General features: G+C 55.0%; 1 protein-coding gene across 1 annotated transcript; it reads left to right on the forward strand.

The window, feature by feature from the left end:
- Window positions 1-960: 960 nt before the first annotated feature.
- On the forward strand, window positions 961-14,702 carry PLA2G4F (phospholipase A2 group IVF). The gene is made up of 20 exons (XM_054565113.1): window positions 961-1,071; window positions 2,016-2,088; window positions 2,701-2,837; window positions 2,935-3,063; window positions 3,490-3,530; window positions 3,773-3,815; window positions 4,285-4,351; window positions 6,218-6,387; window positions 6,515-6,628; window positions 6,825-6,862; window positions 7,105-7,240; window positions 9,359-9,495; window positions 9,768-9,990; window positions 10,906-11,020; window positions 11,242-11,379; window positions 11,479-11,586; window positions 12,549-12,743; window positions 13,020-13,186; window positions 13,978-14,164; window positions 14,482-14,702. Exons 1-20 carry the CDS (start codon window positions 961-963, stop codon window positions 14,700-14,702), a joined length of 2,550 nt encoding a protein of 849 aa, XP_054421088.1.
- The last annotated feature ends 1,203 nt before the right edge of the window (window positions 14,703-15,905 follow it).

A 15,905-nucleotide genomic window follows, 5' to 3' on the forward strand; every position in this document is an offset into this window, starting at 1 on the left:
GTGGTCTACAGAAAAGGGGGACATCCCATACCAACTGCAGCCTAAGGCTTACGTTGGTCGGCAGAGGTCAACTACCTCTACTAACTTAAGGACTGGCAGACCTGCTTCTTACCTGCCCTTATCAATATCATTTGACCATATCTCTTCCTATGTAACTGGACCATCTAAGTATTTACACTGATTCAGGAAGAGGGCCTGGGCAGAAGCCACAGGGAGTCATGAGGTTATGAACTTCTTCAGGATAGGGATGGGCCCTCCCTGTCTTTGGTTCCAGGCCTGGAGCAGGTCCTGCACACAGCAGCCTCTCTTCAGAGAACAAATGAGGGAGGTGAGGAGAGATGAGGAACACCCTGGAGTCCAAATCAATCACTGAACAAGAGATTTCTATGCTTCTGGGACTTGAAAGGTATTGGAATGCTGGTGGAGGGGTGGGGGTTGCAGGGTGGAGGGGAATAAAGGGGAGAAAAAAAAATAGGATGACTGTAATAGCATAATCAATAAAATATACTTTAAAAAAAATGAAGGAAAGGTATTGGTTTTGGGCTTTCTACTGATGGCTGGAGGGGACTGGGTGCCTGATGCAACACCTCCTGGCTGCTGTCCCCTGGGCCACAGTCAGCATCACCTAGAAGGCTTGTTGGGAATAAGAACACCTGGGTGGGCTCAGATATGTTTTCCTTAAGCAACCGAATGATAACCAGGAGCTGTGATTGGTAACGAGAGTGCCCCCTGCCTGAGGAAATTGGGCTCCAGTCACTTCCTGGAGCCTGTCAAACCCCACCTCCAGCCAGAGTCCTGGGTCCTCAGCGCAGCAGCCAGCTCCACCCTCCCCACCCCAGCGCTACCTGTCAGACCTGAACTAGCTTAGTCAGAGCTGAACTAGCAGTGAGTGTACCCAGGAGAGAGCAAGGTGGCTCTGGAAAGCAGGCGGCTTCTTGCTGGGAAGTGGACTGCCCAGCCATGCTCTGGGCGCTCTGGCCAAGGTGGCCAGCAAGCAAGGGGCTGCCCCTCCTGGGGGTAGTATGGCTGCGAAAGAGAGAGAACTGGGGACCTCAGTGGAGTCACTGGCGGGTAAAGTACCTGATCTTCCCCTGGAAATGTGCACCAGAGGGGCCCTGGGAGCTCAGTCCCCTGTGAAGCCCAAGGCCCGCCCGGGAGTAGGGTTTTGACCTGGGGTGGGGCCAATTTGCTCCAGACAACCTGAGGGAGTTTAAATTAGAGAAGTTGGCTAAGGCCTTGGCTCTTGAAAATAATCCCCCCAATTAGGAATGGAGAGCTAGGCCATGTGGCCCTCGCAGCCAGCTGGGTTTGCCCAGAACGCCCCGGCCTGGCCGTTGGGTTCTGAGGAAATCGTTTCACTCCCAAGGGTCGAAAGTCTGTTGTTATCTCTCCTGAGCTCGAGCTGCAGTCTTCTTAGCAACTCACCTGACAAGTACAAGCTTCCTTTCACTTGCCCTCAGCCTCCTAGGCCATCTGCCCTTTGTCAGGAAGTGAGTAGTTGGGGTTGATCGCAATTTTCTCTTCTAACATTCAGCTCTCAAGCTACAGCAGTGGCCCTGTGGTCTGAAGGAGGCACCAAGTGTATGGTGCATGATAACTATAACCAGCAAAAAATGAATACATGTATTAAGCACTTAGGCCAAGCACTTTATATGACTTCTTATTGAAAACTCACCACAACCCTATGAGAGTATCATCGTAAGCTCTGCTTTATAGATGGGAAAACGGAAGCATACAGATACCAAATAACTTGCCGAGACCATTGTGCTAGTCCATGGTGGAGCTTAGATGTAAAGCCAGCCTGAATGATTCCAGGCTTGGTACCAACACGTGGAACTTCCAAAGCCTGCCCTGCCAAGGCCTCCCAGGTCCCAGGCAGTGCAGCGTCCGTGCTCCTGGGCCAGGCTGCTGCTCCGTGATGGGACCGGGGAAGCTTGAACTGGGCACCACTGCAAGGAGATCAGGCCCCACACCTGGCTTCCTGGAAGTGAGTTCCCCAATTTCTATTGTTTCAGCGGGAAACCCACCCATCCTATGACCTCCAGGTGAAGGTGCTGAGGGCCAGAAATATCCAGGGCTCAGACCTGCGTGAGTGACCCCCAATTCCATGCCTTCTCCCCTTCCTTCCCCAGAGCCTTTGGCAGAGCTCAGCCGGGGTGGGCCTGAAGCACATGTGTGTTTGGAGTGGGGCAGAGGGGCTGGTGCTGCCTGCGGAGGGAGGTGAGGGATCCCAGGCTGCAGCCCCAGGGCTGGCAGACAGGAGCTGGAGGGGAGCACTGTGTAGACCCGACTCCTCCCTGGGTCTCACAAGTAGAGCGGTACAGCCTGGGAGAGTGTGTGACACCTGCTGTTGCCAGAAGTCAACGTCTGCTGCCCGCGAACTCTCCATGCTAGCGCTCACCCTGGGAGGGGAGTTTGTCACCTGAATCAAGTCCCTGCTGGGATTTAGTTACGCAATGGTCTGTGCTGCCACATGATCTTTTCAACTGGCCACTGCAGGATTTCCATTCAGTTGAGTGGGAGGTGTGACTGGTGGAGATGGGATCAAGGATAAGGGCTCTCCCTTCATCTCTGCCCCACAAAACGTGGGCAGCCTCCTCTCCTAGCTCTGCTCCTTTCCCTCCCACCCCAGCCTCCTCCAGGCAACATTTTCCGCTGTAAGAGCTTGAAGCTAGGACCCCTCTCCTATCCTACTCACAGTGTCCAAAGCCGACTGCTATGTGCAACTGTGGCTGCCCACAGCATCTCCCAGCCGCACCCAGACGAGGGTGATAGCCAACTGCAGTGACCCTGAGTGGAATGAGACCTTCCACTACCAGATACATGGCGCGGTGAAGGTAAGGGCCAGCGAGGGGCCAGGGTGGCGGAGGGAGAGGGCTCCTTCAGGGAGCCTGCCCTGCTGCAGGCTCCCACTTCCTGCCTGCCTGTCTCCAGAATGTCCTGGAGCTCACCCTCTATGACAAGGACGTCCTGAGCAGTGATGAACTCTCCGTGCTGCTGTTTGACCTGAAGAGCCTCAAGCCTGGCCAACCCCACAGACACACCTTCCCACTCAGCCAAGAGGTGAGCTGCCCCATCTGCGCCAGCAGTGAGCTGAGCACAAACAGAGAACAGACAGCACGGGGCACTGAGGACGGGGCTCCCAGTCAGCAGATCAGGCCTCCACGACAGAGCCTCCCTCCTGCACCACTGATCCCACCAGGGGTTCCTCACACACTTTTTCCCCCCGAGTAGAGCCAACATGTGAGATCCTTGAGGGCAGAGTGCTTTGTCTTGATCATTGCTAAATCTTCAGTGTCTAGAACAGTGTTTGCACAGTTTTGAATGAATGCAACTTCTCATGGAGATGCCACTTCCCTTCCTGAGCCCAGAGAAGCCACAACAGTCTCTCCTTCTAGTCCCTGGAGCTGAGCAGGGCTGGGGGGCGGGGTGACCCCTGAGGCTTTCTGAGTTCTTTGAAAGCTGGTGCTTCCTTGCTCCCTCCATTAGGATTCACAAGAGCTACAGGTGGAGTTTGTTCTGGAGAAGAGGTGAGTCCCGTTTACTTTGAAATCACAGAGAGCTCCCAGCTGTCAGTCACCAGGTCCTGGGCTGGCCTGGCCTGAGAGGGGATGTCCTGGCCTGGACACCCATTCGAGTGTTGGCCAACACCCACCCCTACTCCCCAACCCTGCCATGTTCCCCAGGCTCTTCCAACTATTTTGGTCACATTATTATAGTAATAGCCACCTTGAGGGGCCCAGATACCCAATGAGCCCTTCATCCTTCACAGCCAGGTGCCTGCACCTGAAGTCATCACCAACGGTGTTCTGGTGGTAAGTAGGGAAGACTCCAGCATGGGGCTGCCCGGGGCTGGGGAGGCATCGAGGAGTCCACGACTGAGCCCTTCCCACCCACTCGCCTCTCTGAAGGACCCTCAACCCCTCCTCAGAGCAGAGGTGTCCTGAGTAGGCATCTCCAGCAACAAGGAAAAAGAAACTGCCTCACAGCTAAGTGGACAGCCTTACCCGCTGTGCACAGCACACCGCTCATGTGGGACCCTGGCTTCTGAGACCGCCAAAGAAGCCACAGTCAGGGACCCTTGCTTCCTTTCCCTTTCCTGCCAGGGGCCACCTCTGAGCCCTCGGAGGGGAGGCAGCTACAGAAGACCCCTGCCTACAAGTCATGGGCCCTAGGAAGATTGCTATCTGGACACTGCCCCCGATACCTCTCCCTTTTACCTTCCCCCTGACCCCAGCTCAGGTCCTGTGACTATCTGACTCCCATAGTCCTCTGCTTCCTCAGGCTCAGCCCTGTCTGAGAATCCAGGGCACCCTTGGGGGAGATGAGACCACTCCACATGGGATGTATGGTGAGTCTGGCCAGCGGCCTTGGGTCTTTCCTTCTCTCCTGGGGTGTTGAGCCAGCTGTGATTTTAAGAAGATGGGTCTGGGTAGAAAGTTTTAAATTTTTCACTGCTTAAAGCTGACCGAGGATGAAAAGGATTGTCCCTGGAAGTATTCAAGCATAGAAGTTGTATCAGTCCAACTGCTGCTCTACAAAAACACCCCCAAACCTCAGTAGCAGACAACAGGAAGCACTCACTTAGCTCCCACACCAGCTGGTCGGCTGGGGCTGGGCTGATCTAGGCTGGGTTGATGGGAGTGACCTGGCTCTGTAGCGTGTGTCCGTCATCCACCTTTGTGACCAGTGGACTAGGCTGGGTACATTCTTAGGACAGAGGCGCCAGGGAACAAGCCCAAATGAGCAAGTGCTTTTCAAGCCTTTGAGTCACGGCCACCAACATTATGTTAGCAAAACAAGTCCCAAGGCTGACCCTAAAGACGGAGAGCATGGAATTTAGTCAGCCTTTCGGTGGGAGGAACTGAAGTCATGTGGTAAAGAGTGAGCATTGCAGGAGAAGTGAAGAGCCGGGCCCCTGCATGCAGCTGCCACCGAAGACATCGGCTTGGGACGAGGGGCCCGGTGGCAAGTGGAACAGAGGCTGTGAGACAGCCAAGGCCCCTCCAATGTGGAGAGGCTGAGTCTATAGGATGTGTCGTGCCCAGGTGACACTGAGCGGTACTGAATCAGACATTCGGCTGAGCGTTTGATACGTGTTTTATCCTTTAATCCTCATAACAACCTGGTAAAGTAGGTACAGTAGTTATCCTCTTTAATTGATGAGACTGAGGCTGAAAGAACTTGCTTGAGGTCACACAGCCAGTGAGTGGGTGGTGGAGCCAGGACAAAACTCAGGTCAGTGACCCTCCAGGGTATCTGCTCTCTCCACCGGATTTGGTTGCTTCTCGCTATGAACAGCACATGTATATCAATCTCAATCCATAAACCATGGTATGAAAAAAGTATACTTATTTTCTCAAATTCATCCACAACCCCCAGCTCAGGTCAAGTCTCCAGGTCTCGTTTAATGCCAAGGAGTACGTACAGGGACAGGAATTCCACGTGGACCTCTGCTTCTGAGGTGTTTGGGGCCGGGGGCTCTCTTATGAGGCTCTCTGGGGCCCCCTGCCTGGGTGTCTTGCTCAGCCATTTCTCTCTGGGGTCTTCCCTCCCCCACCCCAGAACGCTGCTAGGAACAGGGCGGGCCCTGCTGCTCCTGGGCCTCAGGCTCTCTTCGCCTCCTCCCAGCCTGGACTCACCTTGAAGCCTGGGCTGGCTTGTCCCCTGCTTCTCCAAGCCACCTATTCTCTCTGTGCTCCGGGGCCAAACTCTTTCTTTTACCTCCTCCTCAAACCATCTGCATTTTCCCAAGAACTTATTTGGAAACAAAGGACTGAAAAACTTGTGGCCTGGCCACAAACCTCCCACAAAAGGGTGAAGAGCACGGAGGATGAATGGGGCAAGAGAGAGGGGAACTGCCGGTGGAAAACTGGTAATCGATGTAATAATTAACATATGACAATTATAATACAATTTTTGCAAAAATTATATTTTATATACTTAATATAATAATCTCAAAATCATCAGCCCCATTAGCCCTCCCTCCCTGCCTTTCCCCCTCTCCTAGGCATTGCATGTTTCCCACTCTCACCCGGGTTCCCAATACTGCCCAGGGCACGTTATAGGGCCCTGAGTGTCCTTCATGATGACTTTGCTATGGGTCACAGTGCCCGAGAGTGAGCAGGGTGATGAGTTGGTATTTCCAAGGGGAAGAAAAGAGGAGTTGCTACTAGGGGTGCTACCATCAGTCTCTCTCTCTCCCCGCTGCCCTCAGGCTCCAGGCAGGTCCGGCTGGCAGTGCCTGGTGCCTACGAGACTCCACAGCTCTTGCTTCTGCAGCCTCCCGTGGAGGCAAGCCCCCCGGCCACCTTTACCTTCCATGTGAATCCAGCACTTCACTCCAGCCTGGAAGTGGAGCTGCTGGAGAAGCTCACGATCCTGCAGGTGAGTGAGCCCAGAGGCTGGGGGAGGCTGACGATGGAATCAGTCCTGCTTGAGCTGCGCCCCAGGGCTGCCACGCTGGCACATTTCCTTCGCCCTGGGGAGCTACATGGTGTTTGCCTCTCTGCAGAGTGGCCTGAGTGCTGAGTTGGAGGATCAGAACAGCAACTGGGGCGAGGGGAGCATCCTGCTCTCCTCTCTGACCCTAGGTCAGGAGGAACAGCGCTTGGTGGCTCTTGGGAAGGTACGGTTTAGTCTGGGCATCTGAGGGACCCCAGCCTGCTTTGTGACCACCAAAAAAAGGTCTGGGGGAGGGAGGTTAAGATCAGACCAGTAGCTCAGCCACGGTTCACATCTGGGCCAGAGTTATTGGAAAAAAAGTGGCCGCAGGTGAGAAAATCCCATCCAGTATGCTGACGGATGGCTGCTGTCTCTTTCAGGGCCAGGAGGTGGCTCTGAGTGTGAAGGCAGAAATGAGGTGAGAAAGGCTCACTTTGGGAGGAAGGTTCTTGGACTAGGCTGGAGGTGTCGGGGTTCTCTCATCTACTCCGCTCAACTGGGGGGTGGTGGAGGGGGTGGGCGTTTCTGAAGCTGGTGGGATCTTTCTGAGAGGTTCAGTGGCGTGTGGGTCTGCTCCTGTGAAAACCTGGCTTGGCCCGAGGCTCTCCTCCACCAAACAGTCATTCAGTACCCCAAACCACCCCACCCCACCTGAGGCAGCTCTGGGGACCTTGACCTGCGCCTTGGCTTTGATCTCTGTGATGGGGAACGAGAGTTTCTGGACAAGAGGAAGCAGATCGTTTCCAAGGCGCTGCAGCGGGTGCTGGGATTGAGCCAGGCTCCTGACAGTGGCCAGGTATGGAATGGAGGACACCCCAGCATCACAAGAACCAAATCTGGTCTCACCCCTTGAGAGGACTATGTGACTAAGATGTGACAGGAAGCCTAGAGAAAGTATGGGGAGCAAAGGAGGAAGTGGGCAGGCCTGTTCACCAGAGCTGATAGGAAGAGTCAGGACCTCATAAGTAATGACGGCTGAATAGCCTGGCCAAGGAAGGTGAATTAGTCAGCTCAGCTGCCATAACAGCACACCACAGATCGGGCGGCTTAAACAACAATTTATTTTCTCACCTGGAGGCTGGAAGTTCAAGATCAAGGTGACATCAGGGTTGGTTCTGGCGATGCCTTTCTTCCTGACTTGTAGATGGCCACTTTCTTGCTGTATCCTTGTGTGGCCTTTCCTCTGTGCAAGTGCAGGGGGTGGCGATCTCCATCTCTTCCTCTTACTAGGACACCGGTCCCATTAGATGAGGGCCCCTACCCTTATGACCTCACATAACCTCCTTACAGGCCCTTTCTCCAAATATACTGTTGTGTGTAATCAAAAAGAAAAGGCTTTGGCTAGAAATACGCATAAATGACAGAGGTTATTCAAGGGTCTCAGAGTTTGCTAATGGGAAACATAAGTGAAATAAACCCAGAAATGTCCCGAGGAAGAAAGAAAAATCATGTGCTTTTATGATGTAACTGAATCATAAAAGAGAAAGGGGCCCTACATTCTTAGCTATTTGATGAGGCCATTATGATGTATGATCTATATCAGTAATTATGATAATGGATTTCAGGTGGTCAAGTGAGGCCTCAGGCAGTCTGGTCACACAGAAGTTTTCTTTGAGGAGGTCATATGTTTGGCTGGAGTCCATGCCACCCATGCGTGCTGTACTGATGATGATAATCCATGTTATGTCTAACGCAGGACTGGAGAGTTTTAGTCAAGCTTAAAAGTTCAATTGTCAAGGATAGACTCATTGTTTTTCCTCAAGCTTCAGGCTCTGTGAATAATTTAGCAGTAAGGCTGGGGAGAGACCCCATTCATTTTTCCTGAACTTTATTTATTCTTCAGTAATCACATTGGGCCTTACGTTTGAATCGGGGGTGGGGAGAGGGGCTGGGAACAATTCAGTCCAAAAGAGCAGACAGAAGGAAAGGCAGTGCTGAGGGTGAGACCTACGGTAAATTGGAAACAAATTGATGGCTTTTTCTGGGCTGCAAGTGTTGTCAGGAGACGGAGCCTGTGCCCAGCACTGACAAGCTGAGCAAGCCGAGGGTGTCTGTGCGGGTAATGCCCACTCCGTGTAGGTAGAGGGTCAAGAGGGCACGGACCTTGCCTGCAGGGAGCGCTGTCTACTCCACTTCTCTGAAGGGGCAGTGCCCTTGCTGGACAGTGGCCAGGGAACATTTTCGGTTTAAGACAGGAGAATGAAGGAGGACAGAGTAAGGTACCAAAAACCTGGATGAAATGAGTGAAACCTTCGTGGAAAAGCTGAGCAACTAAAAAAGCTTCTAGTCTGATCCCACAGGCGCCTCTCCTGTTGATGGAGGTCCAGGCTGCTTGGTGATTTTTGTCACTTTAGCTTAGTGATTCTCAACTGGGGGCAATGTCAACCCCCACCCCCACCCCACCCAGGGGACATTTGTTAATGTCTAGAGACATGTTTTGTTGTGACAACTGGGTAGGGGGAGATGGATGATACTGGAATCTACTGGGTGAAGGCCAGGGATGCTGCTAAGTAGCTGCAACACAGAGGACAGACACCTACAGCAAAGAATTATCTGGACCACAAATATGAGTGGTGCCAAGATTGAGAAGCCCCACTTTATCTGTTTTGGGCGAGTCCAATATACCTCGCAGGTGCATCCTTTCCTGGTGTAATGGTTAAGAGTCATCTCGGGAGCCTTACTGCTTCGGATTGCTAGCCCGACACTTCCTGACTGCATGACTGTGGGCACACTGTCTAACCTTCCTGTGCCTCTCAGTTCCCTCACCTGTGAAACTGGGATCTCACTGGGTGGCTGTGGAGATTCAATGAGGTAATACATGCAAGGCTCTTAGATCAATGCCTGGCATTATAGGCGGTACTGTATAAATGACAGTGGTAGTAGGTGTTGTTATCTTGATTATCACTGTGCCCAGGTGCCTGTGGTGGCTGTGCTGGGTTCTGGAGGTGGAACCCGTGCCATGACCTCCCTGTACGGCAGCCTGGCAGCGCTGCAGGAGCTCAGCCTCCTGGACACTGTGACCTACCTGAGTGGGGTCTCTGGGTCCACCTGGTAAGTGAGGCAGAAGCAAGGTACATCGTAAAGAAGAGCTCTGAAGGGGCAGGGGTGCGACCTGGTGAGCTGATGGAGTCCTGGGTGGGAGCTGCCTCCAAGGGGGTTAGAAGGGGCAGGAAGGGACTGAGTCCCCAGGGAACCTCCGAGTGGGTGATGCAGGACAGTGGGTACAAGTGGAGGGAGAGAGGGGTCACTCACAGACAGCTGCATCCCTCTCTCCCTTTGCTGTGCTCCTGTGCCCCTCATGCCCCTCATGCCTCTCATGCCAGGTGCATCTCCACACTGTACAAGGACCCAGCCTGGTCCCAGGTGGCCTTGCAGGGCCCCACTGAGCGTGCCCGGGCTCGGGTCTGCAGCAGCAAGGCGGGTGCAGTGTCCACAGAGCGCCTCCAGTACTACGCTCAGGAACTAGGGAGCCTGGAAAGTAGCGGTCGCAGCATTTCCCTCATTGACCTTTGGGGCCTCCTTGTTGAGTATTTCCTGTACCAGGAGGTAAGAGAATAGTGGGTAACAAACACGGATCCTTTCCACCTCTGCCCCTTGCGCACCTAATTCTGCCTTAGCCACTAGGCTAAGATCTGAAATTTGCAAAGCTATCCCTTAGGTCTGAGCTCCCTGGGGGCACACATTGAGATCCCCGGGGGGCTGCCCCCCTCATCCTTCTTGGCTGCTAACCCCTGGGGAGGGAGAGGCTGCTCTGCAGTTCTCAGCTCTGTCTGCATATTAGAATCACCTGTGCAGCTTGTCGATCACACCCCATGCCCGCTCCCCACTTCCAGAGACACTGAGTTTGATTGGCCTGGGGTGGAGCACTAGCATACATGTGTTTTGAAAGTGTTGCAAGTGATTCCAACCTGTCGCTGAGGCAGACCACCACTCTTACCCATTGGCCGAGGCCTTGACTTACGCCTCCTGGTGGCTTCTCCTAGAACTGCAAGCCCAGAATGCCCTGAGGGATGAGCGATTCAGAGCCGGTGAGGGCTGAGCTAGGGGGGCCTGGCCCGCTGGTGTGTGGTTATCAGTTGGGGATGTATATCACAAGTTATTTCTAATTTCTAAGAAAAGAACTGATGTTTTCTAGTGATTTGCTTTTTAAAGAAAGTAGACTGGGTTTTCAGTTATTCCTTTAAAAATATCATCCTGACTTATTTGGTTTTGATGCTTTCTTGAATGGGAAAGAAGGAGGAAGGGTGTTCCCAGTGCCTCTGGAATTGCACAAAACCCACAGTGGCCTTACCTCTGCTGCAGCCTAAAGTCTGCCCCTTAGAGAGCTGTCTCTAAGCATTGGCCTTGGCAACCACAGTCTCTAGTGGGCTCATCACACCCTGCAGCGTGCCAGCCTCAGGCCATTGGGATGGGATAAGGGAACTCCTGCAAAGCCAACCAGCTTCTTTCTTTTCTGCCCAGGAAAACCCTGCCAAGCTCTCTGACCAGCAGGAGGCAGTCAGCCAGAGCCAGAACCCTTATCCCATCTACGCCAGTGTCAACGTCCACACCAACATCAGTGGGGAAGACTTTGCAGGTGCCTGGGTGTGCAGACATAGGAAGCAGGCGGGGCGGTGGCTGGTCAGAGGGTGTGAGAGGCCAGGCTATCGGGGTACAGACGGGAACCTTAGAGCACCGTGGGGCTGCTGCCTCCTGCTTGGCAAGGCAAAAATTTTCACTCAGTCATGAGGGCCAGAGAGAGCGCTGGGGTCCTGGCAGGAAGCCCCTGGTAACACTGCCTGTACTCTGGGTCCCCAGAGTGGTGCGAGTTTACCCCCCACGAGGTTGGCTTCCCCAAGTATGGGGCTTACATCCCCACCAAGCTCTTTGGCTCCGAGTTCTTCATGGGGCGGCTGCTGAAGCTCTGGCCGGAGCCCCGGATCTGCTACCTGCAGGGTGAGTCTAAGCTGGAGGGCCGGGGAAGGGCAGGTGCCGGGCCAGGCCCCGACATGGGTGGAGGAGTTGTGAGGGCCTGGGCCTTGTCTGTCTCCTTAGGTATGTGGGGCAGCGCCTTTGCGGCCAGCCTGGATGAGATCTTCCAGAAGACTGCTGGCTCCAGCCTCGGCTTCCTGGACTGGCACCGAGGCCGTGTGAACATCACAGGTGAGGGTTCCGACCTGACCCCCACTCCCCTCCATTCTTCTTTCCAGCAGTAGGGCCCTGGCAGAGGCATAGAGAGTGAGGGAGAGGATGGGGAAGGTCTGGCTGGCCCGCTGGGTTCAGGGAAGTCCTGAGGAACCGAGGTCACTGCGGAGGCAGTGTGGGCGGGGGCTGGGGGAGGGCGCAGGTCAGGAAACCCAGTGGGAGCTGTGAGTGTTTTATAATCAGGCAACGACTTTGAATTCTCTGCTTGGGCTCCAGTTAGGTCAACTTGGTCCAGGACCACTGGGCATCTGGTTGATACTCCGTCCCCACACGTCAGGGCTCCTCTTCGGCCTGCTCCTTGTGTGGCCTGTGAGCTCTCTGCTTTGAGGAATGCCTTTCCCACCTTTCTCCCATGGATAACTTTTGCGCAGCTCTTAAGATCCAGCTGAGAAACCATTTTGTCAGAGAGTTTCTCTGCTCCACTTCATCCCTCCCATCTGATGAGGGCGGGACCACCAAGGTCCCTGCAACAGTGCATGCCCAGCCCATCGCTGTCCCTACTGCAGGGCATTGTTAGGATTCATTTTCTCCATAGGACTCTCCCATAAGTAGGTGTGAGCCCAGAGGGCCAGGTTTGGGCCCGGGTCACCTGTGCATCCCTCCTGCCCAGCAGGTGCCCAGCACATAGCAACTGCTCAGTAGGCGTTTAATGGATATGAAATTCTGATTGGAAATTGTATATACAACCTTATTTTCAAAAGGGTGGGAAATAAATTATTATTTAATAAATGCAATGTCATAGGCAACTTTTAAAACATGGAAAACATGAAAGAAAAAAGTTGTTTAAAAGAGACTCTGGGCAGCAGCGGTCAGAGGCCTGGGAGGCAGGGCAGAGGGGGAGGGGGGTGTCAGGAGGAGATGGAGGGGGACCGCCTGAGCCATAAAGGCCACCAGACAAAGGATGGCACCACCCTCACTAGGCGACCACCAGAAGCTTCGGCTGCACGACCCCACGAGGCTGCGAACGAGGCTCTTCACCCCCCAGGGGCCCTTCTCCCAGGCTGTGCTAGACATATTCACCTGGCGCGTTAGCTCCGCGGAGAACTTCAACTTCACCTGTGGCCTCTGTCTGCACAAGGACTATGTGGCTGGCAGGGAGTTTGTGGCCTGGAAAGGTGGGTGCTGCTCTGGGTGGGGCCCTCTTGCTGTCCATGGCTCTGGCTCACTGGGGCCAGTGCTGCCTTTTGACCTGGGGTTGAGGTGTGGGTTCCTGCTGCTTAGAGGCTGATCGGTTGTGGGGGAGGGGGACTGTGCTGAGCTGGGCCTGGGGTGGGACACCTCAGAGTGGCTGTCAGAGACGGGGGCAGAAGCAGAGATCTCTGTAGAGGGGGGTATTCCCAATGGGGAGAGAGGAGGGTTGCTAAGAAAAGCATGCGTTTGTCCCTGCACAGACACACACCCAGACGCCTTCCCCAACTGGCTCACGCCCATGCGGGACTCCCTGTGCCTGGTGGACGGGGGCTTTGCCATCAACTCCCCATTCCCGCTGAGCCTGCTGCCGCAGAGAGCGGTGGACCTCATCGTGTCCTTTGACTACTCCCTGGATGCCCCTTTTGAGGTACGGGATGAGTATCTTCTATTAAGACGGCCTGACTGGGCATTTGGGGACGGCCCTTTGAGGAGGGCTGGGGCTCTGAGCTGGAGGGGACACCTTGCACCCCGTGCGTGGCACTGGCCTCCCTGGTTGGAGAACAGGGTTGCTGAGGTTATGGGAGGGAGTGGGAGCTGGAAGAGGAGGCCGAGGAGGGTCCTCAGGCTTCTTCTATCCTGGTGAAGAGAAGACCCTTGTTCTGAGCCCTGCCTGTGCCTGATAGCATTCCTTTCTCCCTTCAGGGCCTGGGTCTGGGTCTGCTGTCCCTTTGTTACCATGACAACAGCAGAGCCATCAGGGCTCCCGCAGGGAGTCTCTCAGACCCTGTGTGGTGGTAGACAGGTTTCACCATCTGGATGTGGGCTCTACTCATGCTGCTGGGCCAGCTCTTTCCTCTTTGGCCTCCTCTTCCTCCTCCTCCTCTTGGGTCCAATGTGACCTTCTATAATCATCCCGCCTCAACCTTGTGAAATTGAAACCAGCCCCCTACGAGTGAGCGGGGAGGGGCGGAGAAGGGGAGCAGTGGGCAGTTGCAGGGAGGATGATGGTGAGAACGCTGGCGATTGTTGTTCATCTGCAAAACAACCCCACTAGAGAGTTATTCTCATTTTTTTTAATAAACAAAGAAATGGGCTCAGAAAGGTTATGTCACCTGCCTGAAGTCACTAGCTAGAAGGAGCCAGAGCTGGCCTAGAAGCCTGGACCGGCCTGAATCCAGGTCGGGGCAGGCCAGGTCAGAAGCCTGCTTCCCCGCGCAGGCCTTACAGGTGACGGAGAAGTACTGCCTGGACCGGGGCATCCCCTTCCCCAAAATCGAGGTGCCTCCTGAGGACCTGGAGGAACCCCGTGAGTGCTACCTGTTTGCCACGGCTGAGGACCCCCATGCACCAATTGTGCTGCACTTCCCCCTGGTCAACCGTACCTTCCGCACACACCTGGCCCCAGGTAAGGTGAAGCCCTGAGCCTGAGCCTGGCCCACAGAGCCCTGGGGTGGTGATGGGGTGCTGTTTTGAGAATGGACCCCCTTGATAAGGTAGCAAAGCATGCTCCCTGGACGGCCCGAGCCGGCCACAGCTGCCCGCTGCGTCCTGGGCCTCAGCGCTGCCCCTGGCCCAGCTCCTCCTGATGTGCAGGAGAGCAGAGATGACCCAGGCAGGGCCCACAAAGAACCGGCCGGCTGTCCTAGGGAACGGGGGCTTCTGGGCCGGCAGCTCCTAGCGAGAGAGCCCCAGCCTGGGCTCTCCTCTACTTCCCACCCACAGGCGTGGAGCGACAAACAGCTGAGGAGAAGGCCTCTGGGGACTTTGACATCAACGGGCCAGACACCCCCTATGGCATGACAAACTTTACCTATGAGCCCAAGGAGTTTGATCGGCTGGTGGCCCTGAGTCGATACAACGTTTTGAACAATGTAGAGACTATCAAGCGGGCCCTCCAGCTGGCCCTGGACCGGCGACAGGCTGGGGCTGGGGCTGGAGGCTGACCCAGGCTGGGGCTGGAAGACTGTGACGCAGGAGCGACTGTGGGGCTTCAGACCGCGGCTGGGTAGAGGGAGGAGTGGACTCTGCGGGGCTTCTGCTTCCCACTTGCTGGGACCTTCCTTAAGGTGCCCCAGGCCCCGGAAATCTCTTGAAGAATTGCAACTTGGACTCGGGGCAGAGCCTTTCTCGTCTTATGTTTCTGGGGCAAGATGGGGCAGTGTGTCTCTCCGGGGGCTCAGGGGGTCTGGGGCAGGAGCAAGCGGTGCTCATTTTACATTGGAGTGTGTAGAGGGGATCAAAGCAATAGTTTAGCCCCACGGCTCATCCCACATGCAGAAGGACCTTAGGCCATCACCAGAATGGGAGCTGTGAGAGTTGAGGTGGAGGTTACTGCTTAAACTGAGACCAAAAGCAAAGATGCCTCTGTCCAATCCACACTTGTGCACGTGGCCCAAACCCTGACACCCTCCCCTCCCCAGCCCCTGCCCCTGCCCCTGCCCCGTCCCAGCCCCTGGCTGCAGTGTGAGTGCTATCAAGAATGAAGAGGGACCGCGTGGGTTGCCAGACTGGGTCACTAACTCCATCATCATTTTTGCTAACCCTTCTTCACCTTCTGGCCTCCCCCATCCCTCCTCATGGCCCAACCCCCCACTCTGTTCAGCCTCCTGAGGGCTGTGGGATGACGACCCATCCAGGCCAGGCTCCAGCTGGTGGGTGTGCACATTGTCTCCCTGCTAATCACTCACGCTGCTCTCTTTAAGCTGGGGCCACATTCCCTTGTCACGTGTACAGCTCTCACCTCCTGCAGATAGTCTCATCATTCCCAGCAGGGTGTGTCTAGAGGGCGTATCCACTGATCAGGGGACAGAGTGAACATGCACCTGCAAGTGTGTGCGTGTTCCTGGTGAGGGCAGGCTGGGCAGCACCGGTCTGTTGGCCAGGGATGGGCAGTGATGGAAGAAGCCTGGCTGGGAACTCAGGCACCCGGGCTCCCTCCCCTTTCACAGACACAGCCAATGATCTTGTCAGTCTCTCCCTCTCCCTGTTTCTCATCTCTCCTGACCTACCTGGGACCTTCCAAATACTTGGAGCCTTTCCAGCTTGGGTAGATTTTAGGTTGGCGCAGAGGAAGTCACTCTAACCAGGCTTGGCCTGGGGGCTCCCCAGGCCCACTGCTTCTGGCCGTCGGCCTCTGCAGCCCTGTG

This window comes from Pteronotus mesoamericanus, unplaced genomic scaffold (assembly GCF_021234165.1).
Source record: "Pteronotus mesoamericanus isolate MK-2021 breed Mesoamerican mustached bat unplaced genomic scaffold, CSHL_Meso_final contig_164, whole genome shotgun sequence".
Taxonomy (NCBI): Eukaryota; Metazoa; Chordata; class Mammalia; order Chiroptera; family Mormoopidae; genus Pteronotus; species Pteronotus mesoamericanus.

Bases quoted from the DNA above. Each gene is read 5' to 3' on its own strand.
- PLA2G4F (XM_054565113.1), top strand. From the start codon at position 961: ATGCTCTGGGCGCTCTGGCCAAGGTGGCCAGCAAGCAAGGGGCTGCCC. The intron at 7,241-9,358 runs GTATGGAATGGA...CACTGTGCCCAG, and splicing joins AGGCTCCTGACAGTGGCCAG to GTGCCTGTGGTGGCTGTGCT. The intron at 13,187-13,977 runs GTACGGGATGAG...TTCCCCGCGCAG, and splicing joins CCCTGGATGCCCCTTTTGAG to GCCTTACAGGTGACGGAGAA.